This window comes from Equus caballus, chromosome 25, assembly GCF_041296265.1.
Source record: "Equus caballus isolate H_3958 breed thoroughbred chromosome 25, TB-T2T, whole genome shotgun sequence".
Taxonomy (NCBI): domain Eukaryota; kingdom Metazoa; phylum Chordata; class Mammalia; order Perissodactyla; family Equidae; genus Equus; species Equus caballus.
Genome location: NC_091708.1, coordinates 29,261,517 through 29,285,556, shown reverse-complemented (window position 1 = coordinate 29,285,556; position 24,040 = coordinate 29,261,517). Strand labels below are relative to the sequence as shown.

General features: G+C 42.7%; 1 protein-coding gene across 7 annotated transcripts in view; it reads left to right on the top strand.

Moving 5' to 3' along the window:
* The window catches only part of ASTN2 (astrotactin 2), an 828,204-nt gene that overhangs the window by 641,840 nt on the left and 162,324 nt on the right, over nt 1-24,040 (top strand). For all 7 annotated transcript variants that reach the window (XM_023628756.2, XM_023628754.2, XM_070251110.1 and 4 more), the window contains one exon: nt 9,948-10,213. In XM_023628756.2, the coding sequence (XP_023484524.1) occupies nt 9,948-10,213 (266 nt within the window). The remainder of the gene's footprint in view (nt 1-9,947; nt 10,214-24,040) is intronic.

Sequence of the window (24,040 nt, the reverse complement as noted above, 5' to 3'; positions counted from 1 at the left end):
GTGTAAAAGTAAGACTGTGAGCCCTCTAGAAAAGTGATCAGAGGGTGCCAGTTTGTCTTCTGATGGTTCTTCACACCAAAGCCTCTAACACACTCTACCCTAGGTTCACACCCTCCTGAACTTTTGAACCTGGCAACCTCCCACCAGCCCCAGGGTGGTCTGGCATGCTCTACTGCCCCGGGGTCAAGTCCAAACGGGAAGATCTGGGAGTCTTCATCTAAGGCCAATCATTAGCATCTCAGAGGCCTCCAGTTCCCCCAAGCCTTGTCCAGGAATGAGTCCTTCTGGGCATTTCCTCCTTGACTCCCAGCCTAAGAGGCTACTGGAAGGAGGAGGAAGAAATTGAAGAAGAATTAATCTTGGAATCCTTCCTGGAGGGGACACATTTTGAGCAGAATTCTTAAGAAAGAGGAGGAATGGGATCCTAGGGAGGAGAAGGCAGGCCTCCTATTCATTAGGCAGAAAAGGGCCTTTGGACTCAGCCTCTGAATGCCTAATGGTCTTTCGCTGCATCTGACACCTCTCAGAACTTCTGTTTCCTCAGTTGTAAAATGTGGCTGTAAAAATTATAATATTCCTAGTCCAAAGCACTGTTGTGAAGATTCATTGAGATCCACAGTGTCTTGTGCTTGGCAAAGAATGGATTAGAAGCTCAGGAAATGTGAATTTCTTTTCTACCTTTTCCCTTTTTCAAGCTCTCATTCCACCACATCTTAAAAATAAAATTAGGTGGTTATAATCATACCAGTAATAGTGAGAACTGAAATCTCTTGAGCGGCACAGGCATGCATTATCTTAAATTCTAACAACATTGTTTCGTCTGTGCTATTAGCTTATTTTATACATTAAAAAGCAGAGGCTCCAAGAGGGGACATAGCTTGTCCATGGTCAGATGGAAGGCCTCAGCTAGCCCGTAAGTCACCTTTTGTATGAATCCGGAAATGGTGTTCCTTGACTTGGATTCGATCCCGTGGGCACATGCATGGGGAGCAGAGGTGAAGCTGGATTCCGTCCCCACTCACATCCTCGCCTTGTCACCATTCTGTAGTGTACAACTTGTATAACTATATAAAGAGGACCGGGTTGAATGTATAGTTCTGATCAAACTAAAATTCAAACTGAGATCTGTCTGACATTCAGACCACATCCTTGCTATTGCTACCTGGGAGTTCATCTCTTCCTATTTCCTTTACCATCCTGCTCCATCAATTATCTCTTCTCTCTGCCTTGTCTCTAGTCTCTCCCCTCTCCTTCTTTTTTTGTTTTTCCTTCCTAGCTGATACACTTAATCAGATCTCTACTCTTGTGTAACTCTGGGATCGGAACAAATCATTATTTATAATTTCACCACCACCACCTGCCACCCCTACCAGTGCCTAGCTCCAAACCTGTCCCTGAATAGATCTTCTAAGCAAATTCTTGTTCAGAACCCTCGTGGTCATTACGCCAGGCTTCCTTGAATCGTAACTAAGCCTTTACTGTCTTCCCTGCTGCCCTCAGCCCCTAGCAAGTTGCTCTGCACACAGTAATCATTCTTTGGCGTGGAAGAACTAAGATTTTTCCCAAGAGCAATCATCTTAAGCAGTCACTAGAGGGCAGCAGGAGATCACACATGGCCTTTTTTTCAGCCTCCCATTACTGCATGGCCCACCTTGTCTCAAAGGCAGGAGTAAATGATACACTTCAATACTGACTGCTCCTTGAACAGTAAGAGGGATCGAAGTCGAGAGTAGTGGGTAAGGGGCTGAGCATGCCTTAGTCTGTGGTGAGGCTCACTTTTGGGCCCACTGAGCTGTACGGGGATTCTTCATTCTGCCCCTTACTTTCTTTAGGTCAGATAACACAGCAGAACTACATGGGTATTTTAGTCCTTTTTAAAAATACCTATTAAAAGAATTCTAATTTACAAACAAACAAAAGACATCAGCCAGTCCTGGGCAACTGGGCAGTGTCCAGGGTTCCCTCTCCCTGCCCCACAGACAGTGTGACCTCCTCAGAGATTTAACTGCTTTCGCTTGAAACAAGTACTGTATCCTCTTCTAGGTTACACGGTGTCACTCTGAGCCTCAGTTCCCTCATCTGTACAAGGGGACAACGATCCCTACTTTGTAGGATGATAGCGAGGACTATGTGAGATCACAGATGGAAATCAGCTAGGGCTGCATCTCTCATTTGATGCTCAGACCAGTTCAGTGAGGAATTAGAATCCTCATTTTGCAAATGAGGAAGCTAAGTTTGGAGAGGTGAAGTGACTTGCCCAAGATCTGAAATCAGGAGGTCTGACAATAGCTTTGGACTTAAGCGTTCAATTCTACCCCGTCTACTGTGTTCTATAGGTAGGAAGCAGGTAGTTTAAGGAGAAATTTCTGACAGTGTGGCTAAAGTACTGGCAGGTCACAAGGGAAGATTTACAGATTCAGAAATACGGGAGAATTGAATAATGCTGAATTGAAGGCCAACGGCTGGAATAAATGACCTCTGATAATGCTTTTGACACCCTAGAATTTGTAAATTCCTCATTGGATTCTGTTTCTTATTGATCCTCCAAACGTTCCAAGGTTTAGGCACTCCTATTATTGATGTTTTACAGATAAGGAAACAGAGCCTCGGAAAGGTTAAGCAACTTGTCCAAGGTCACCCAGCTGGAAATGGAAGAGCTGGAATTCAAACCCAAGCAAGTCACTGTGCTTTAACTGTCCCTCTGTGATTGGGCTTATTCCTTGTGTATTTAGAGAAGAAGTTGCAAATTATGTTAGATCAGGAGATCAGTTGTCCCAGGATTTGGCAATTTTGTAACTTGTCTTTTTTTACAGTCTCCACCATTGCTTCCCCTTCTATTTCTCCAATATGCACACTCACGTGCACACACATACACACACACTCAGACATATACAGCTTATCAGAAGCCACGAAGAATGCCTTACAGTTCCTGGGATGGGGAGTTAGTTGGTTAATCTTAGCATGACCCCCAGGTAGGGGGCAGGCTTGAGCACTTCAGAAAGGGTGTCCAAATAGCATAAAGCATGTAACTCTGAATCTGAGTCTGATGCTTAGGATGAGAAATGCAGTTCCTGGATGGGAAGCCATCTAGATTTAACAGAGCTGTCCCATAATGGAACTGGAGGCCTAAAAAGGTAGTGAGTTCTGCATCATTAAACATGTCCAAAAAGAAGCTGGAGGATGATTTGGTGGTGAATGAAACATTAGGTGGGATTTTTGAGCAAGTGACCTTTAAAATGCCTTTTACCTATGGGATCCTTTAGCCCATGGAAAGGGTGAGGGAGCCCAGGGGTGTTGTCTAGGGGTGACAGGAACAAGGAAGGCCCAAGTGTTTGCAAAAGAGATGACTCATGCAGGAGTGAGAATTAGTGCCGAACATTTTTTGGAGAGGAAGTATGGATGATAGAAGGAGCAGTAGAACCAGTACAAAAGGCCGGACTGGTTATTAGCTGTGTGGCCTTGGGCAAATGGCTTTACCCCTTTGAACTACCATTTGTACAATAAAGTAAAGTTAAGACCATCTGCCTTTGGGGCTATGGTGATAAATTGAGATAGTGGGTTTGAAATGTGATAAGTGTTATACGAATGGAAAGGATTAAAGGCAAAAGGGAACAGATCACACATTCATCTCTTCATTTATTTGGATGTTTACCTGCAAACAGTCTACACTACATCAAACAGTGAAGTGTGTGCTGGGGATACAAATGGTGATTGAAACTGGCCATAGTCCTTGCCCTTATCTCATAGTTTAGTTGAGGAGACAGATATTAATTTAACTAGCACATTAACTAAAATTGAAAATGTGATAAGCACTGTAATGATGATGATGATGTAAATGGTTCACTTGATAGTACAAATTGAGAATAATCAAAATACAGTTTATGAATATATATATGTTCAAAAGTATATATGTGAGTTGGTTCCCACACTCTCTTTAATGTATTCACTGGGATAATCTTCCTCTGCTCCTAGATGAAAATCTTAGCAGGGCACATCTAATCTATCACCACTTTTATGGAATAGACAGTGCTATAGACATTTTAAGTTGCTAACACAGTTTCAAACCAGGCATTAGGATGTCCGGTCCAAGATTTTATTCAAATTTCTAAATTTGACAAATCAAACCTTCTTGCCTTCCCCGGTGGGGCATTAAGAGGTGGGGCAAGCTTGGCCTCCATTCTGTTTCTCTACCTTGGCACTTCTTCCTCTCCCTCCATGGTCAAAACAGAAGGAAGGAGAAGTGGTAAGGATTAGGAAGGTCATACTCACCCTGGTACGCTTGTACCTGGCTCTGCATTCTCTGGTCCTGACAGATTTTTGAAGTTGCCCCTTTCCCTTGGGGGCTTTTTCAGGAGCTTTCCAGGGGTCCCTGTTGCTAAGGGCTTCTCCAAGACCTGGAGGATGCATTTCTCTTTGGCTGGCTGCTGCTCATCCCCTTCCACCTTCTGTTTCTCTGGCTGCCCACCTCATGGAGACTCTCACTGTGGGGGACCTCTGAATCTCCGTTATAATTCCTCTAGGGTAGGACTCAAAACAATTCCAGGCCAGCTGTTTCTCTTGTGTGACCCACATCTGGTCCAGGGGAAATACTCAAGCATTTTTCACACTGGCAACCTCTGGGATTTTGGGCAAATCCCCATGCAGCCCCTTCTGTTGTGCTGCCACAGGTGACTAGAGCTTGCACAGGAGGAGTAAGACCGCAGTCCACTATCTTCCTGGTTACATGAACACATAGCAAGTTCTCCAAGGGGCACTCTTGAGGCCACTGTTCACAAAATTTGGTATAGAAGGTAGCATGCTCTACATGTCCAACCTGGCGTGCGGGGTACGTTATTAGGTAATCACTCTCTCCAAAGCAAAATTTTCTGAAATCTTTCCTGTCTACTCTCTGACCTTATTTTATTCCCTTGTTCTGGCTGAAATTTCTTGAGTTATGAAACTAGTTAAGATTCATCTCCTTTGTAAATTCTGCCTATAGGGGCCTGGCTTTGGGATTTCACTTCTGTTCTGTATTGGTGTCTCAACAGAAATTTCAGTTTTAACATCCTGTTACAACAACAGCCACAATAATTAATAACAACCACAGCAACAACAACAGTAACAACTAATAAAGATTGAGTGCTTAAGCTTTGCCAGGCACCTTATTTAATCCTCACAAGAACTCATTTAGGTTGGTCCTATTATTTAGAAAGGGCACATTGACGATGCTGGATTTTGACTGGATTTGACATGGTTAGGCTGAGAAGTCCAGATTGCACAACACAGAAGTGCAGTCCTGGCCGATGGCATTTCAACTGGCTACCTTCCCTTTGTTAAGGATATTTGTATGGGTCCTTGAGTCAGGCCTCAGAGCAATCGCTTTCCTCCAGCAGGAGACAGTAACTCCGCCTAAGAAATGATCCATTTCAGCAATTCCTGGGAGGCCATTGCTGTAATAAAGCCTATTCTTTATGATATAAAAGTCTCACCCTCTTTTCCCCACCCTTAACGTTTCTAATTTGAGCCCCTCTGGTCCCTGTGGAGCCTTTAAATGCTTCAACTGCAAGTGTATTGCCAAAGCAAGCCTGTCTGACTCGGAGGCAGCGCCCTGCACCGTTGCCGAATACTGAACAAACATTCGCACAGCTTTGGCTCTCCCAGAAGCCCTTAGTCTGATGCCTTTGTTTTGTTTTCTGGATGAGGGCAAGCAGTGCCATCACCTCCTGCCGAAAAGCCCTGGCTGCCCTCCCAACAAGGAGTTGTCACTTCAACGGAGCCCTTTTTTTTTTTGGTGGCAACAAAATAATACCCAGCAGGAATTTGGGAGGAGAAAAAAGAGAGTTCAGTTGGCAGGTTCTCAAATGAATGGGTTGTAGTGTCATTGGAACTGAATTGGGCTTGAAACCAGACATGATCCTATTTTGGAAGCATTGTTCAGAGGGATGGGAAATGTGAACAGAGGATAAGTCTCTTCAAAAATGCTCTTTATCCTTGGCCTGTTAAAGACAGCCTGTTTTAACTGAACTCTCCCATCCCCTCAATGGCAAGGGCCTATGTGAAAACCTTGAGGAGGTCAGAACAACTGGCACATTGATCAGCTATTCATCTGTTAACCTTTCCATTGAGAGAGATAATTTTACTTTGGGAAGAGGTTGTCATTTGATTACAAGACGTCAATTGTCAGTCTTGAAATTCATAAATCTTGGCTCTTAGACTCATCAATGCTTTGACAAGATAGCACAGTGATCAGAGTATATAAATATATTGTATATTCAACAAACATTTATTGAAAATAGTATTGAAACTCTATGATGTTCCAGGTGCTATGTAAAGTAGATAAGGGAATCAGAAAAATGAATACTGTCTTTGCTCACGTGGAACTTACAGTCTGGAGACATTAACAGGTGATACATAGAACAGAATGCTCTGAGGACCTTTAATATGAAACCGTAATCAGGATTGGTGACATGGAGATTGAGTTCAGGGAAGACTTTACTGAGGAATTGGCACTTGAACTGAGATCTGAAGGAGTAACCAGGAGATGGCAGAGGGTAGGGATGGGATGAGGAAAAGTGTTCTGTGCAGAGAGAAGAGCATGTGCCAAGACTGGAAGAGAAAGGCTTAGGGTGTGTGCAAGGAACTTAAAGGCCAACGTAGCTGAAAGTAAGAGAATTAGGAGCAATAGGATAAGAGATCAGACTGGAGAGGCAGACAGATTGTCTAGATCCCATGTTACCTATGTGCCATGTTAAGGATTTTGGTCTTTATCCTAAGAGCAGTGAAGTGCCATGGAAGAGTTTTAAGCAGGAGAAGAATATAGGGTTTGCCTTTTGAAAAGATGACTTTAGCCACACAGTGATGTTGGATCAGAAGCAATTAGCTTTTGCAATCATAATGTCTACAGAGGAATAATTAATGGAATGGCTAATCGTCTTCCCTGTTGTAACTCTCATCCAGGTCATAACTTAGACATGACACAGTCTTTACGAAAAGGATCATCATTAATAAACATGCATAGGACTTAGAGGTAAATCCCTTTCTCCATTTAGGTCTCAGGTTCCTCACTTATTAAATGATGGGATTGGACCAGATGATACCCAAGTGCCCTCCTTAGCAAGAGCAGCCCTTAAGTTCAGCTGTGAATTCTGTACTGCTACTGCAGGGCAGTTTTCAGCCTGAACTATGGCCTTTTAACCCCACTTGTTTGACTGATAGATTGAAAAAAAGATTTATTGGACAAAAGCTTACCAGCAAAGATCTATGGCTTGTTTTGTTGTTAAATGGATAGTTATATCTTTAAGCCAATGGCTGTCAATGTTTGTTTGTTTGATCAAGGGAATCTTTACTCCCAGCACCACATTACATTCCTTCCTGATAAAATTATGTACATATGGTAAGGTGCTAGGAGGGGCAGGCCATCTACATTTTAAAATATGAGATAAAAACAGTACTTTAAGTGATGAATTGGTTAAGAAAAGACTGGGCTCATGTGCTGAAAGGGTCAGTAACTCACCATGTGACCTTGGAAAGTCATTTTATTTTTGCGGGCACAATTTCTCCTTGTTTAAAGTGGGGCAGTTGTACCAGATTAGCATTTTCAAAAGTATTCTTTTTCAATAGTTTTTGAAAGATATTCCATGGAGAAAAGATGCCCTACTCTATTTTTTCTCCTTAGAGATTCACAGTTCAAGTATATTGATGGTCTATTGATTGTAAAGTTTTTACATTAACTAATCCATCATACTGCCACATTTTTGTGTGGCTATAGGTGCGTCCTCTCTCTGAGACTCAGTTTCCCCATCTGTATCCTAAGGCTAGAGCAGAGGTTTCCAAAGTTTTTCTGTTAAGGATGAGACAGTGAATATTTTAAGCTTTGTGGGCTGTAGAGTCTTTGTTGCAACTGCTCAATTCTGCCATTGTAGCCATAACTTTACATAAATGAATGAAGGTGGCTATGTTCCAATAAAACTTTATTTACAAAGACAGGCAGAGGACTGGATTTGACCTATAGAACGTAATTTACACGTTATGGATCAGAGTGTAGGCTAACTGCTCCCCAGTGTCCTCACAGCTCTGAATCCCCCTGACCTTCTCCCCTGAATAGTTATCTCTCTCAGGTTTTAAGTCACCCTTTTCCAAAACTGTCCCTCTGGCCCACACTTCCAAAGGTCACCATCATCTTCTTTCAGTGTGTCCGTATATAAGACTGTCTTAGTCGCCCCAGCTGCTGAGATGCCTTCTTCACAGCTTTGTTTTGTTTATCTTAGTAACTACCCTCGTTAATCCCTCTGAAGGATTGGTTAGCTGGAATTCGCCTTGTCTTCCTCCCCCAGAGCCTTTGATCTGATGCTCATAAGCATTTGCTGACAGCCAGACAGAAAAGGTGGAGCACAGATCCCAGGCCCCAGGGCCCAGAGAGTCATGAATGAAGGCTGCATTTATTTGTATTTCTAATTGGCAAGCCCATTTCCAGATCAGCTGCATGTCACTGCAAGCCGAGAGCAGGAACAGGAGACAACCTTCTTTTTCTCCCAGGCCTTGGTGCCCAGGGCCTCTGTTTCCACTAAGGCAGTAGCTTGCCTTGACTTCATCAGGCTTGGAAGTAGCTGCCATCTGGACCAAGCTTTCCCCCTTAGTACAGGGCCACCCTGTTTTGCCACTTCTGCATTGCACAACTTTGAGGACACCATTCACATAGTCTATGATTAAATGGAACCCTTTGAGTTGTACAAATCACTTTGGTTCTCCAAGCTTTTGATATAGCCACAGAGCCCTTTATTCTTATGAAATCTTAAGTAGAAAGGCAGTCTATAAGAGACATACAAGTGGAACTGTTCTGTCTGAAACTGAGATGTGGGTTTAGAGTCCTGCCTGCTCATTTTCCCTCTTGCCCTGTGCAAGCAGTTGTTGAGATGCTTTTGGGATCCATAGAATTCCTCAGAAGAATTTTGGAGCCTCTGGACTAGATCATGAATGTCATTCTAGCCACTCAGAGTTCTATAAGCTCCCTCTTTGATTAAGTCGCAATTACATCCCTAGCACCATGCTCGGCACTGAAGGTTGGAGGGAAGAGGAGTAGGAGACATAGCCCCTGATCTCCAAGACCTGATAATATGGTTGCAGAGGTCAGCAGAAAATGGGACCAGAAAGTGAGCTTAACAAGATAAGGTTTTATAGGCAGAAGTACTTATCCAAAGAAGAAGGCGGAGGCAAGGAGGAAAGACTTCCTGAAGAGGATCACACTAGAATGGAGCATTGGTTGGGTGGGAAAGATCTGGAGAGGCAGAGGGGAAAAGTAAGACAGGCGCACAAAGGCAGAGAGGTGGGAAATGCTTATTGTGTGGATCAAGAGAGATAGCACAGAATGGAGCATGCATGAAGCAGATCTCAGTATGCACATTCACCTCCTATCTCATTTACCACTCACAACTGTTTAAGTTGGTATTATTAACCCCATTTTACAGAATTAATCACTATAAGCTCTTGGACATTGAGAATTTCCTGAGGTTGCATAGCTGTTATCAAGCAGAATTAAGATTTAAACTGATATTGATTTGACTCTGAAGCTTGTGTTTGCCCCATGACATGGAACTTTATGGAAAATATAGAACTGGAGCAAGTTTTTTTTAAAAAAGGTAGAATTTGTATAAATCGACAGTACACAGTGAGAAATTTCTCATTGGGAAAAGTGTCCTTGATATTTACATCTTGCAAGATCCTTGGAGAATCCTCTAGTCCAACCTACCAATGTTAAATATGGAGAAAGTGAGACCTAGAGAAAGCAAGGGGCTATTTAATGTAAATAGTAAAACAAGACACCGTTCTGGTCTCTGAACCCTCAGGCCAGTCCTCCTCTCAAGGCATCATGAACAAACCACTCTATCTTTTTTTTTTTTCTTTCCAATGGATGCCACCTCCTTAGCACATCAACACTTTGAAAGTTACTGAATTTACCTCTTCCTCTCCAGAGACCACAGAGCTGGGCAGCAAGAAGGAACTCAAGTCCATGCCCTTCATCACCTACCTCTCAGGTCTGCTGACAGCTCAGATGCTGTCAGATGACCAGCTCATCTCAGGCGTGGAGATCCGCTGTGAGGAGAAAGGCCGCTGTCCGTCTACCTGCCACCTTTGCCGCCGACCAGGCAAGGAGCAGCTGAGCCCCACACCAGTGCTATTGGAAATCAACCGTGTGGTACCACTTTACACCCTCATCCAAGACAACGGCACCAAGGAGGTGAGCTCCCCTGACACTGCCACTAAGTCGGAGCTAAGTACCAACCCTCCTACCTCCTGCCCTTGTGCTCCCTTTGTCTTTTGGGATTGTCATCGTCATCATTATCATCATCATGGCAATGACTAGCATTTATTGATTCCTTACTATCTTTGAAGTACATATTTAGCTGCTATAACCAATGAATCCTCAAATTTCAATGGCTTAATACAATAGAGGTTATCCTTATTTGTACAGAGTCCCAAACAAATGTTTTTGATTGGTGGGTGGCTTTACTCTGAGAAGTGTTGCAGAGATCCAGCCTGTTCCATCTTGTGCTCCATCAATCTGATGGTTCCATGATTACTGTGGAAGAAGAAAGAACATGGAGGATTACACGTGAGAAGTTTAAATGGGCCAAACCTGAAAGTGGCAAATATCATTTCAGCTCCCATTCCATTGGCTAGAACTCGACCACTGGGTACACCTGTCTGCAAATGAACACAAGGAAATATATTCTGTCTGTTTTCCTAGGAGAAGATAGGGGTTTGGTAATAACCTAACAGTCTCATTTTCAATACTATACTTGGATAATCTCATTTAATCTGCCCTCCAGATCTATTATTTACTTGGAAATATTGGTTTGATTCATATGAGATTGCTGACATTAGACCTTTTTTACTTATAAAAATGAAAGTTCCATGTAGTTCATCCTGAAGTCGTGCCCACTTCACAAGTGACGAAACCTCAAAGATGTTTAGTGATTTACTCAAAGTTGGTCTGCTCGAGAGCCTATATGTTTAGTTGTGAAATTCTCTCTCCTCTTTTTCCTCTTTTTGTGTTTCTCATTTTCTATTACAGTTCGTCAGGGCTTGAAGGGATCATATAAATGATTTGGTTCACTGGTTTGCAAACGTGTTTGTGGAACATTTTTTCCAAATGCAGTCTTTCAGGAATCCCAATCTATAAAACCAGGAATAGTAATGCCACTCCTTCAGTTAGGAAGGGGAAGGTGGATAAAGCATCTCTACTTGGTCCCTACTCTTCCCTCTGCAGCAGCTCCCAGACAGCCCTGGGCCTCCAAAGAAGACAATCTGGCAGACCCCTGACCAAGTCCAGCAGGATGCTATGTATTACATGCCCCTCCCATAGCATCTGTTGGACTGAGTAAATACTGGAGGGTAGTAGGTGGCCAAGTAGGGCTTCATAAAGGACAGAGGGGGGATGAGAGTAAGGAGATGGGGAGAGTGTCAGGTAGATGACCCGTGGCAGGAAAGAACACGGTCTGTTCAAAGACTGAAAGGAATTCCCCATGACTGAACCCAAGAGGTGGAGGGCCAGCATACGTGAGGCCAGAGGGGTCAGAAGGAGCCTGATCATACAGGATATTGTAAGCTAGGTCATGAGTTTGGACCCTGTCTGGAGGGCAGTGAGATGTTTAGCAGGAGGCTGATAGGATTAGATTTGTGTGTCAGGAGCCCTCTGGAAACAACCCAGAAGACCATTACTGGAAGAGCAATTAAATAAGCCTACAATGGAATATGCATACAGTGGACTACCTGTCAACAGCCAAAATGAATGAACTATAATGGCACTTAATATGAGATGAATGAACATGTTAAATGAATAAGCCCCAAAGATTCATTTTATATAGCAAGAAACCCTTTCCCCTATTTTAAGTTAAAACAGATACATAGACACAGCAAATATACTACCTTTTAGGGATACATACAGGTACAATAAACTACTTACAAAGGGGAATCAAGGAAAGGATGAACATAGGATTCAGGATGAGGATAATCTTGAGTTAAGGGAGGCAGGATGATGGCGTGAGGAAGCATTTGTTACACATAGGTATGAAGTTCCTAGCTGGTGTTTTGGGTAGTGGATTAGTGGCAGTTTATTAAAGTATTAAAACTAGCTAACTAACTAACTAACACTAAGTGGATGAAGACATAAAGCCTAACCATGTGTAGTGCAGCGATGAACGTGAGTCATGAGCCAAGTGTCACAAATAATCTAACTCTGTGGATCAGAGGTCCCCAAATTACCAACAAAAAAGCCAAATATGTATGTATACCTCTGGCTTCAAGGTGAGAGTCAATTATGTAAGAGTGGAAGCAAGGAGACACATGAGGAGGCTGTTGAAGCTTCCAGTGAATTCCAGGAGTGATCCGACCAGTGTTGTGTCAGTGAAGACAAATAAAGCAGCATGGGTAGCTGTATAGGCTGAACTCTCCAAGACATAGTGAGTGAGGTTGTGAATATCCCTGTTTACAGCTTTGTGAACTTACCCCAACGACTTTCTGGATCACATTCTTCTCATCTGTAATGTGACAGGATACGAGCTAAGTCACAGGACTTGTGTGATGTGTTGTTGGCACATGTGTGGTGGCAAGAAGAGTGATGGTTCCTCTCCTCTTTGCTTAAGAGTCAGATTCCCCCATGTCTGGATTCTGTGCCAGCTTCCCTCAGCATCGTCAAAATATTCAATTCTTTGGAAACCCAGTGAGGTCTTTCTGAGGCCAATTCCTACTGGGTTAGCAGAGAAGCCCAAGAGTGTGAAAGCAGTCACTAGATGTCACTGTTCTCCATACATGAGATCTGGAGCTCTTAAAGCACTAGTCAGTCATTCATTAATTCAGTAAGTATTTTTGAGCACCTACTATAAGCCAAGTACCATGTCATGCTCTGAGAAGTGAAGAGTATGATAAGTGGACATCGTCTGCCTCTTTATGGAGTTTACAGACTTGTGGACAAGACAGATATTAGTGAAATAATCACACAAATCAGTAAAGACAGACTATGCAGAGTACCAAGAGAAGTCCAGGCCAGCTGGTTGAAAGTGTGTGACAAGGGGCCTTGTGGGGTCAGGGAAGCCTTTCTTGAGGAAGTGACATTGAAACTGAGCCCTTGGGGGCTAGGTGTTAAAGTGAATGTGGAGGACTGGTTTGGCGGAGGGGGCGGAGCCTGAGAGCATTCCAGGTTGAAGTCCCAGCTCCTGCAAAGGCCTGAAGAATGAGCAAGAGTGGCCCATTTCCCTGAAGAACTGAGTGAGAACCAGTGTGGCAAGGGCCGAGACTGAGGGGGAGCTCCATGGGCAATGCTGAGGAGAGGCAGCAGGGCCAGGCCAGGCAGAGCTGGGGAGGCTGGGGTGGTGGGGACTTTGGCCCCTGTTGGTGGGGAGCCATGGAGGAGTTAGGGCAGACAGGCAGGCATAGACGGATGCTGTCTCCTCAGCTCCAAGCTCTTCTCCTCTTAGTCATCCCTGCACAGAAACATTAGAGATGGTTGACTAGAGCTGGCTTCCTCTGAGTCTCCAGTTTCTTCTCCTTCTCCCCAAACCCCAATGACAGGCCTTTTTAAAGTTGCATAGCAGCCTAAGGGCTGTGGTGCATTAGGCATTTCCAAAGGAGCCAGGCTGTGGTAGGAGTGGGTAGGACAGGCCCACTGTAGGTCTGGAAATGATCCTGGAGGAGGGGAATATGGCACTGAGCCAGGCTAGTGTGACGAGAAAGCAGCCACTATCATTGTGTCCATCATTTGTTTTTCTGCCTCTTCTCCAAACTCCTATCACTCCTTCTCCCATGGCTTCTCCATCTCTCTGCCTTTCTCTGCAGCTGGAGGCAGAGGCCAGATGAATAAAACACAAAAGGGCCTTGCCTTAGGCTCTGACACTGAGTCATAGCAAGGCTGGGACAAGTCCTTTTTCCTTTCTGGGACTTTCTTTTCCTACTTGAAAAAAGAGAGAAACTGAGTGAGTTTCTGAGTTTCTGATTTTCCTGCAAAAGACTTTGTCTACGTGGAATCAGATTGTGCAGGCTCTGTGCGCCACTCAAGTTGAGTTGGAATCCTGTCTCAACCTCCCATTCACTGTGTGATATTGAATGACCTCTCCAAACCTCGGTTTCCACATCTGTAAAATGTGGTCCTTAAGGTAATCAAATGAGATAACAAATGCATGGTTCCTGGCACAGAGCATGTAATGCACAAGCATTTTCTATCATGATGACAAAAATAATGTTGGTCTAAACTTGTCCCTGCCTTTGTTTATGCTTCCTTTGGCACCTCCCCTTCTAGGTAGTACTGGATAACTTTACAGATGCCCAAAGTGCTAGAGGCATGATGTTTTAGAGTAGGATCTATATTTTGTATGAGAGAGATCATGGGTTAACCCAAAAGGGCAGATCACAAATGGAGGGATTTTAGAAGCATTTCTCACTTTATAAACATTGCTGGCACTCATATTCTACAGATAGAGGATACCATAGGTGGAATTAAACATGAGTAAAAGGATTTCCTTCTCCTGTAGACCTTCTGAAGTGGAATGGAACCATTCTTCTATGTGAGAACCACTGACTCCTTGAGGGTTTTTTTTTTTCTTTCTGAGGAGGATTAGCATTGAGCTAACTGCACCAATCCTCCTCCTTTTGCTGAGGAAGACTGGCCCTGAGCTAACATCTGTACCCATCTTCCTCTACTTTATATATGGGACGCCTGCCACAGCATGGCTTTGCCAAGTGGTGTCATGTCTGCACCTGGGATCTGAACCAGTGAAACCCGGGCCACCAAAGCGGAACGTGTGAACTTAACCACTGCACCACCAGCCCGGCCCCTTCTTGAGTTATTTGAGGTGCTGAGTCAACCCCTGAGTCCCATTGTATAGCACAGTCAGGAGTATCAGAGATGGGGTGTGACTTGCCTGAGCTTTGTGGAACAGTTCTGGTCTCTGGTTCTGGACCAGGGCCAGGGTGTGCTCTGGATAGTCTTGGGGACCACTAGACACTAGCTCCTTTGGTAAGTGAGGTCTCCTTGGGTCCATCTCCACGAATGCATGGGAAAGGATGATGCCTTCTGCCTCAGCTGGAAAAGAGCCCTTCATTACACTTTGCACTGTGGTTTTGAACAAGCAAAGCCGCAAAAAAGTCTTTATGATGGAGAGTTTGATTAATATGTAAATCTCTTCTCTCCACCTGTTAAATGACCCTTACTCAGCCCAAAACCACAGAGCTTGGCTAAGCATAACTAGTGCTTAAGGTACAAGACCTTGTGTGGCTGTTAATTAGCCTTTGGTGAAGAAGAAGAGGTTTCAAGTAGGGGAGACTAAAGAATAGAGCCGTGGTGAAGAGCCAGATAGCTGGATTTGAATCCCATCTCTGCCATTGACTGTCTGGGTGACCTTACTCTTACTCATTTGTAAAGTAGGCATTATTAGTATCTATCCTTATTCATTTGAGGATTCAGAGTTTTCTTTGGAAGAACCAGAGAATTGGGACACCTGGAATCTGAACCAGGTTCTGTCCTTGATTGTTACATGGCATTGGACATGAAAGCTTCTACTGTTTGGGGCTCTATTTCTTTATTTGTACCATGAGAAGTACAGACTAAATTTATCTACAGTCCCATCAGGCACTATGATAGGGTTGGTTCTAACTTCTACCCTGAAAATAAGGGAAATATTTTGAGGTTGGAAAAGGCATCCCGTGACCTGCTATTTATTTCCCATCCAGAGTTATTATGAGCTTTACTTCTTAAATTAGTACTGAGAAAAGAAAGGTATACATATCTTGTACTCTATCTCAATGACAGAGCATTTGTGTGTAGAGAGGGATATTAAAATCATAACCTGTTTATTTTACAGATCAACCTCTTTGTTTTACAAATAGTAAAGCTGAGACCTAGAGATGAGAAATGACTTACTCAAGGTCACACAGTCAAGTCTGAATTCGAATCAATCAGGCGCAGCTTCTGACCTCAGAAATGTCTTTCCTCTCTCTAAGACTCAGTTTCCTTGTCTGTAAAATGTTTAGTGGTGACTTTCCCTACAGGACTGTCATATGGAAAAATTAGAAGACCGTTTGCTAGTGTTTTGAAAACTGTAAAATACTCTCTAGATCTGGATGATTCTTTTCCAGTGCTTGGGTCCCCTGACTTCCAATAATGTGAGCTTTTTTTTCTTTTCATGCTACTCTAGGAAGAACCATGTGTAATTTTGGTCTTGTTGTGGTTGTCTGACCTTCCTGCAGATCCTCTCTCTCTGCCAGAAAGCCTTGTTTCCTCTATTTAGACTTCTTGGCTCAAACTGAGAAAAGAATTCCAAATGACTGCTCTTTGAAAAGAAGTTAACAGCCAAGATCATCCCCCCACCATTGTTACCGCCGCCACCATGACCACCAAGATTATCATAACTGCCATCACCATCGCCACCATCACCTTGCATTGGGTGCTTAGTGTGTGCCAGATCCTGTGCTGGGAAAGATGATACAGAAAGATAAAGACACACATTGTACCTTCAAGGAGCTCACAGTCTAGTGGATGAGGCAGAAGAGCAACATAAGTAACTATAATTACTTGCATATGCTACATTAACGCATGATTTATTTTCAAATAATACAAGAGACATTCCAACAGTGTTAGAAAAGAGGGAGAAAGAAACTCTGAGAGGGGAGAGAGAGTCTGGAAAAGATTCTTGGAGCAGGGAAGGTGGGTATGGGCAGATAGTGGAACAGCTTGAGGCAAGGCTGTTGGTGATGAAGATAATACTGTCTACCAGATATATATTATATGCCAAGGGCTTTACATGATTTATCTCATTTAAGCATGTGACACCTTATAAAGGAAATACTATTATTATTTCTATATAGAAGGTGAAGAGACTGAGGCTCAGAGAAGCTTGAATTCAGGTCTGTAAGATTCCAAAGCTAGTCTAGGCCAGAGTTGGAAAACTGTGGCCCATGGATGAACTCCAGCCTGCCGTCTGTTTTTATAAATAAAGTTTATGAAACGTAGCCACACTCATTTGTTTACATATCATCTATGGCTGCTTTCCTGCCACAACGGCAGAGTTGAGTAGAAAGAAGACAGTAGGACATGCAAAGCCAACAATGTTTACTCTCAAGTCCCTTATAAAAAAAGTTTGACCAACCTTGATCTGACTAAGTTATACTGGAAAAGAAGGAGAAAGAAAATTATGTCAAATACTGTGTGTCAAACATATAGAGTAGAAGAATAAAACCCAACAATTATTGAATGCTAACTGTGTGCCTGGCATTGTTTGAGTGCCTTATGTGTATTAATATATGTTCCCTCACTCTATCCCACAACACATTTGAAGTATGCACTATTTATATCCATTTCACGAATTGGAAAACAAACCCCTGAGGCTTTAGAGAGGTAAATAATTTACCTCAGTTCACATGGCTAGTGACCTGTGGGGTCAGAATTCAAACCCAGGATGTCTGTGTCCAAAGCTTAGGTGTTTAATCAGTCACTCTTGCAACAGGTCTGAAAGATTTGGGAGAGAGAAAACTGGCAAAGTGATATCCAGAAGGCTGAGTTGTGGGCAACTTTGATGCTCTGCTGAGGGATTTAGGTACCGTGTAAACTATAGGGAGCCCTGCAAGATTTTAGGTCAAGGGAAAGATAATGACTAGATCTGAGTTTTAGGTTAATAACTATAGCAATAGGTGAAGGGTGAATTGTGGGGACCAGGGCTGGTTTTATGGCAGGGGAGTTGGCAGATCCCTGATTTTAAAGAGTCTTTGGCTATCCATCCCCAGAAAGTTTATGCAGGATTATATATTATTGTAATTTTTTTTCTGGGAAAGATGCATGGCATCAGCAAATTTTCTAAATGCCGAAGTGTTTTGGCATTTAGAAATTTTCAAATATTTAGAGCGCTAAAATAAGAGGACCAGTTGGTTGGGGTGTCCACTTGCAGAAGTCCATATATGAGATGGCTGGGAGAGTGGGGACTCAATTCAAATAATTTTAGCAAGTATTTATGAAGGGCCTTCTATGGGTCAGGCACTGTTTTTGCTGTTTGGGATTCATCAAGGAGCAAAGCAGGTATATATTTCCATCATCTGGAGACTTAATTTCTACTGAGTAGTGTGTGAGAGATATAAAGTAAACAATTGGAATAGTAAATAATATAGTGTATTAGAAAGTGAAGGGGGGAAAAAAGGAAAGCAGAATAAGAGAGGTCATGAGTGCCTAGTGGAATGTGGAGATCTGGATCTCAGAGTGTGTCAAGGTCATTCAGAATCACTTGGGATGGCGATGGGGGAAGCATTTGTTAAAAATGCAGATTCTTGGCTTCCTCCTACTGATTCTGTTTCTCTGGGGGGTCAGGCTTGGAATCTTCATTTCCACAAGCTTCCCGGGTGATTCTGATGCACTCTGAGCTTGAGAACCACTACGCCAAACCATAGTTCATACGTCTTTCTCATTCTGAAATTCCTTCAGGGAATTCCTTAGTTAGAGATTAACAATGTCAAGTACTTCTTATAATCTGGCGTAAATCTTCTCTGCTATTGTGGGCCACTTCCACTCGATCTCGGTGCATTCTGAGAAGGAGGTGAACCAGCCAGGAACCAGACTGTCAGGCAATCCTTGGCAAGAGGGAAGATCAAAGAAAAGAGGGGGAAATAATCCACATATTACTCAACACGCTCATGGTCAATTACAAAAGGGGAACTTAATGCTTGGATTGCCTACTTACAGAACTGGAAAATGTAGCTGTTTCATGGGACCAGAAGACTAGCAGATTCAATGAGATATACAAGATGTACAGACTTAGCAAATGCAAACATTTTTGCATGTCAGAGATTAGAGGGTTTTTTTCCTCCCTCATGTGATATTGAATTCAGTTTACAAATGTAACAAAAGGAGAATGGCAGAATGTCTTTCCCTTGTACTTTAAATATTGGCCATATACTGAGCACTTCAATTGTGCCAGGAGCTCAGCTCAAGCACTTTACGTACAGAACCCTCTCATCAACCCCAGATGGTGGGTACTATTATTATATTATTATCTTTCTTTTCCTGTTATGAAGAGTGAGGCACGGACAAGCTAGATCACTTGCCCCAAGGTCCTGCAAATAGGAACTGATGGAGCCAGGGTTTGACCTGGGATCTGAGCTTTTTCTCACTTTGCTACACTCTCTCTCTACCAGCTGCTTCCCTCCAACTTTTAAAATAAAGCATAATAAATGAAAGTCTCATGTGTACTAAGGAGACTATCACTGCATTGTATTACCCTCTCCAGCTACTGTGTCTTTATTTCTTTACTTAATGGTCAGCATTTTTGAAAAAGTAGACCTCTTATATTGTCTACAGTGATTCAGCCTCATTCATTCCAGGGTTAGCTCCCTCCATCCAATGGAAATATAGCGGCTTCTCCCCATTTGTAAGCCTTGCAGACACTGTCTTTGTCATAAATGTCTTTGCCTATCTTTGATAGTGTTTTCTATCTCACTTCTTGTAATCCTGAAACGAGTGAGATATCCTTGCTACTTCTTTTTCCTTCCTGCCTACACCCATCCCCCCAAAACTACAACCCACTAACAAATCCCATAGATTTTTCTTCTGAAGAATTTCTCAATTATGTTCACTTTTGCTCAATCTGGTCCAAGTCTTGCCTGTACTTCTGCAGTAGCCTTCTAACTGGCTAACAATGACCCTTGCCTCCTCTAATCCATTCTCTTCCTTGTAGCCAAAATGATATTTCAAAGCTAAAACTTGCTCATATCACTTTTCTGATTTAAACCCTTAACTATCTTCCAGTTACTCTTAAGATCAAGACCAAGGTGCTTCCCACGGCCTACCAGGGGCTGCTTGGACTGGCACTTCTGACTTCTTAAAGCTTATCTTATATCCCTACACTCCTGGCTTTCTGTGCTCTAGTCTCAGTGATCTTCCAGGTTCTGGAAACACTATGCTTTGTCGTGCCACAGAGCCTTTGCACATGCTGTTCCCTCTACATGGAATATGTTTCACCCCTCCCCATCTTTCCACTGAGTTAACTGTTTCTCACCCACCAGATTGCTGAGGCTTCCAGATTTAATAAGATTCCCCTGTTTGTTTATTTGTTTACTTTCTTGAGTCTTCTTTTCTTTTTTTTGAGGAAGATCAGCCCCGAGCTAACCATGGCCAATCCTCCTCTTTTTGCTGAGGAAGACTGGCCCTGAGCTAACATCCGTGCCCATCTTCCTCTACTTTATATGTGGGATGCCTACCACAGGATGGCTTTTTGCCAAGCAGTGCCATGTCCGCACCCGGGATCCGAACCGGCAAACCCCAGGCTGCCGAGAAGCGGAACGTGCACACTTAACCGCTGTGCCACCAGGCCTGTCTCGAGTCTTATTTTCTTTCATAGCAGTTATCATAGTTTCTAATTATGCTTTTATGTATTGTAATTGTTTAATTAGTGTCTGTGTCTCCTCCTCCTTATTTTATGATCACAGTGGTACCAATGCGGGAAAAAAGAGCAGGTAAACTCAGGAATGAAGGCATTATACAGGCATCTAGTCCAATCTTTGTCTACCCCTTGATTCCTTTCTACTACACCTTTCAAATGTTATAGAGCCTGTTTGAACATTCCCAGTAGCAACTTCCATAGTAACCCCCAAGCATCCTGTTTTCCTCGCTTCTAGGACATCCTTTCTTAGATTGAGTAAAAATATTTTCCTATACATTAGGAGGTAAACTCCATGAGACCAGGGACTGGACAAGTTTTTGCCCAACAATGTGCCAACAGCTTCTAGTATGGTGGCTGAGGCATAGTGGAAATTCAATAAATATATTTTTAATGAGAATAAATGAACGAAAGAGTGAAAAATGAATGCCACCAAATTGCAATGGTATGCTTGCATAGTGTGTTCACATACATTGGCTCCCTTAATCCTCTCAATAGGCCTATGAAGGTTTCCATGTTTATCTTTGTTTTACAGATATGGAAACTGAGGCTTAGAAAGAGCAGGTACCACCCCCTGAAGCCCCACAAGGCCAACAAGTGTCAGAGTCAGGGCTGGAATCCCTTTTCCAGCTGTCCTACAACCACTCATTCATCACACAACCATCATTTATCTGAGGGTGCCATGCAAAGATGGCCTCAGCCAGTGCAGTGCTGGGCTTGCAGGAACAGAGCAAGTTGCAGGCCCCATCCCCATTGGAGCTTAGCTCTGTTCACAGGGGGCCCTTCTTTGGTCATTAGGCAACTTCAGTCAGCAGTGATGCTGAGGGCCTAGAGAGAATTCACAAGCAATTTCACTCCCTTTCTGTCTATTTCTAAGAAAAGAAAAAACATTCCAGATGTGCCTCACAATTCACCAGGCAGATTCAGTTGAAAGCAGCTTGAGTTTCGTACCATCACACAGCTAGTCAATCTGTGCAGTGCCTTCCCTGGTCAACAGAGTCACATCATGCCTAGCATTTCTGAGCAGAAGGGTTCCAGGCCGTAAATTCAAGTCCTGGGAGGAGGAGAAACTCTCGAGAAAAGTGGCTTCTCCTTGAAACATGTGTTTCTTTTCAATTTGGTTTAGAAAAGTATAACATATATGAAGGTAGAGAGAATAGTGTAATGAACCTCCATGTATCTATCACTGTCTAATTTCAACAGAGATCAACTCACATCAAGCCTGTGTCATCTGCTCTTCCACCTCAAACATTATATAATTTTATGTCTAAATGTTAAAGTTCATATTTCTAAAAGATAAGGACCCCCAAAATAGCCTCAGTATCATTGCCATGCTCTCCAAATTAATAATTCCTCTATACCATAGCCTATATTTGAATACTGTTGAAAAAAGGTTGCTCAGTGACCCCTAAGCAGCCTATTCTCTCACTACTACAGCATCTTTCTTATACTGAGTCTAATATTTTCCCATATATTTCCTGTCCTTGTTGTTTCTAGTTCATCCCTCAACACTATACCGAAATTGTTGTGTCTATTGACTTACTAGACAGAGCATATGTTTCCAAAGCAGGGAAATGAAGGTTCAAATATCAGCTTTGCCACAAAATTTCTGTGTGCCTTTGGGCACATTACTTCAGTTTTTAAGCTTCTGTTTTCTCCTCAGTAAAATGGGATTAATGCCGTCTACCTTATAAAATTGTTTTGCAAGTTAACTATGATAATCCATGCAAGGTGCTTAGCAACCATGCTTGGCACATAAAAAGAGCTCAGTAAAAGTTATTCCTCTTTCCTGGTTCTAAGTGACAGTCTTTCAGTACTTGAAGACATGTTAGGTCTTGGTTGGACTTTTCTCATCTCCTGGTAAACATCCCCAGTCCCTTCAATAGTTTTTCATCACGTGAGTTGGATTCTCACCTTAGGTTCAGGCCTATCCCAGCAGACCTGGTTATTAGCCTCTAAAAGAACTCCAGCATGTCTGTGTCCTTCTTGATGATGTGTGATTTATGAAGAAAGAAGTTAGAACACACAGAGCCTGCTTCACTTGCCTATAGAATTAAGCGTAGAATCCAGGGCTCTTGCTTCCACATTTTTGGATTTGTCCTGGGTCACAATAGTTTCTATCTTCAGTGTCATGCACATAGTTGGTATTCAAAACATACCTTTTGGGTGGCTAAAGGAGACTGAAGCTCACAAGGAGAAATCTCTTATCAATGTCACACAGCCAGGAGTTATGGAACCAGGTTAAACACATCATGTTGGTATGGTTCGATAACCTATGGTCTCAACACAGAAGCTATAGAGATTACCTCATCGTTGGCTCCGTCCTGTACCCTTTGACGTGGCAAGCCTGTTCTATCATCAAGTAGCCTTTCTTGGATTCTAGAAGTCCCTCCTGTCACTATCTTTTTCTTCACCTTTCCTTGATAGTAAAACTTCTTGCTCCTGTCTCATGTCTTAGTTGCTTCTCAGGCCCTTGGAAGCTGGATTCTGTTCCACAATGTAACTGAAGTTCATTTCTCAAAACTCAACAAAGACCTTCTGTTAACTCAATCCAAAACCCTCTTCTCAACCTTTTTTTAGAAGCATCAATTCACTCTTAAAAGAACTTGGGCTTGGCTCCTTCAGCTTTAGCTTTGCCCCACCTGAATTTTTTCCAGAAATTATTGCTTCCCTTCCAAAAATCAGAGGGAATTTCAGGAAAGGGAAGCATGGTGGCTGCTTGTGAGTGGGGAGTATACATTAGTGAGGCTCTGTCCATCCTCCATACTGCTTCTCCAATAATTATTGTTTCTCAAATGTGCATATCCATTTGAAAGAAGCTGGAGAAAATAGATCTATAGATATATACCTCTAGGTAGGTATATTGCTATACATATATACTTATGTATATTTCTATGGATAGATAGATAGATTTATTTACTTATTTTTTTTTTTTTTTCATTTTCAGGAGGGTATTAGTTACATTCAAGGTAGACAGACTCGGTGAGATTTTGGGAGTTTTAGTGAGATATCACTGAGAGGGCCCAAGTTTTGGAGTCAACCAAATCTAGATTTGAATTCCAGATTTTACGCTTACTTGTTGGATGGCCTTGCACAGGTGGCTTAGCCTACCTGGCTCCATTTTCTTATCTGCAAGATGGAGATAATAAGAAGACCTGCTTCCTAAGATGGTTAAGGATATTATATAAGATGATAGATGTAAAGAAAAGGAGGTACAAGAATCAGATAGACCTAGGCTTACATTCTCATTTTGCCACATACGATGGAGATATAGCTTCATTGCTCAGAATCTCAATGAGGATAACATGAGGATGATTTAACTCACAGAATTTTTGTTAGGTTAAATAAGATTATGTATGCAAAGCATTAAGCAATGCCTAGTATGATTAAAAACTTCATCCATATTAACTGCAACTTGTTTCCTCTTCCTTCATCTTTTTCATCTCTCTCCCTTCTTCTCTTTTTTCTTCCTTCTCTCTTCTGCTTCTGCTCTTGCTTCTGATTAAAACATCCAGCACAGAGTAGGTGTACAATAAGTAGCAATTGCCTTACCTTCAGGCATCCACTGATTAAAAGACCAGAAGGGTAGTCACTTCACAGAAACTAGGAGAGACATACTTCCCCATAGGCAAAGATAAGCTAAATGTCTCTGA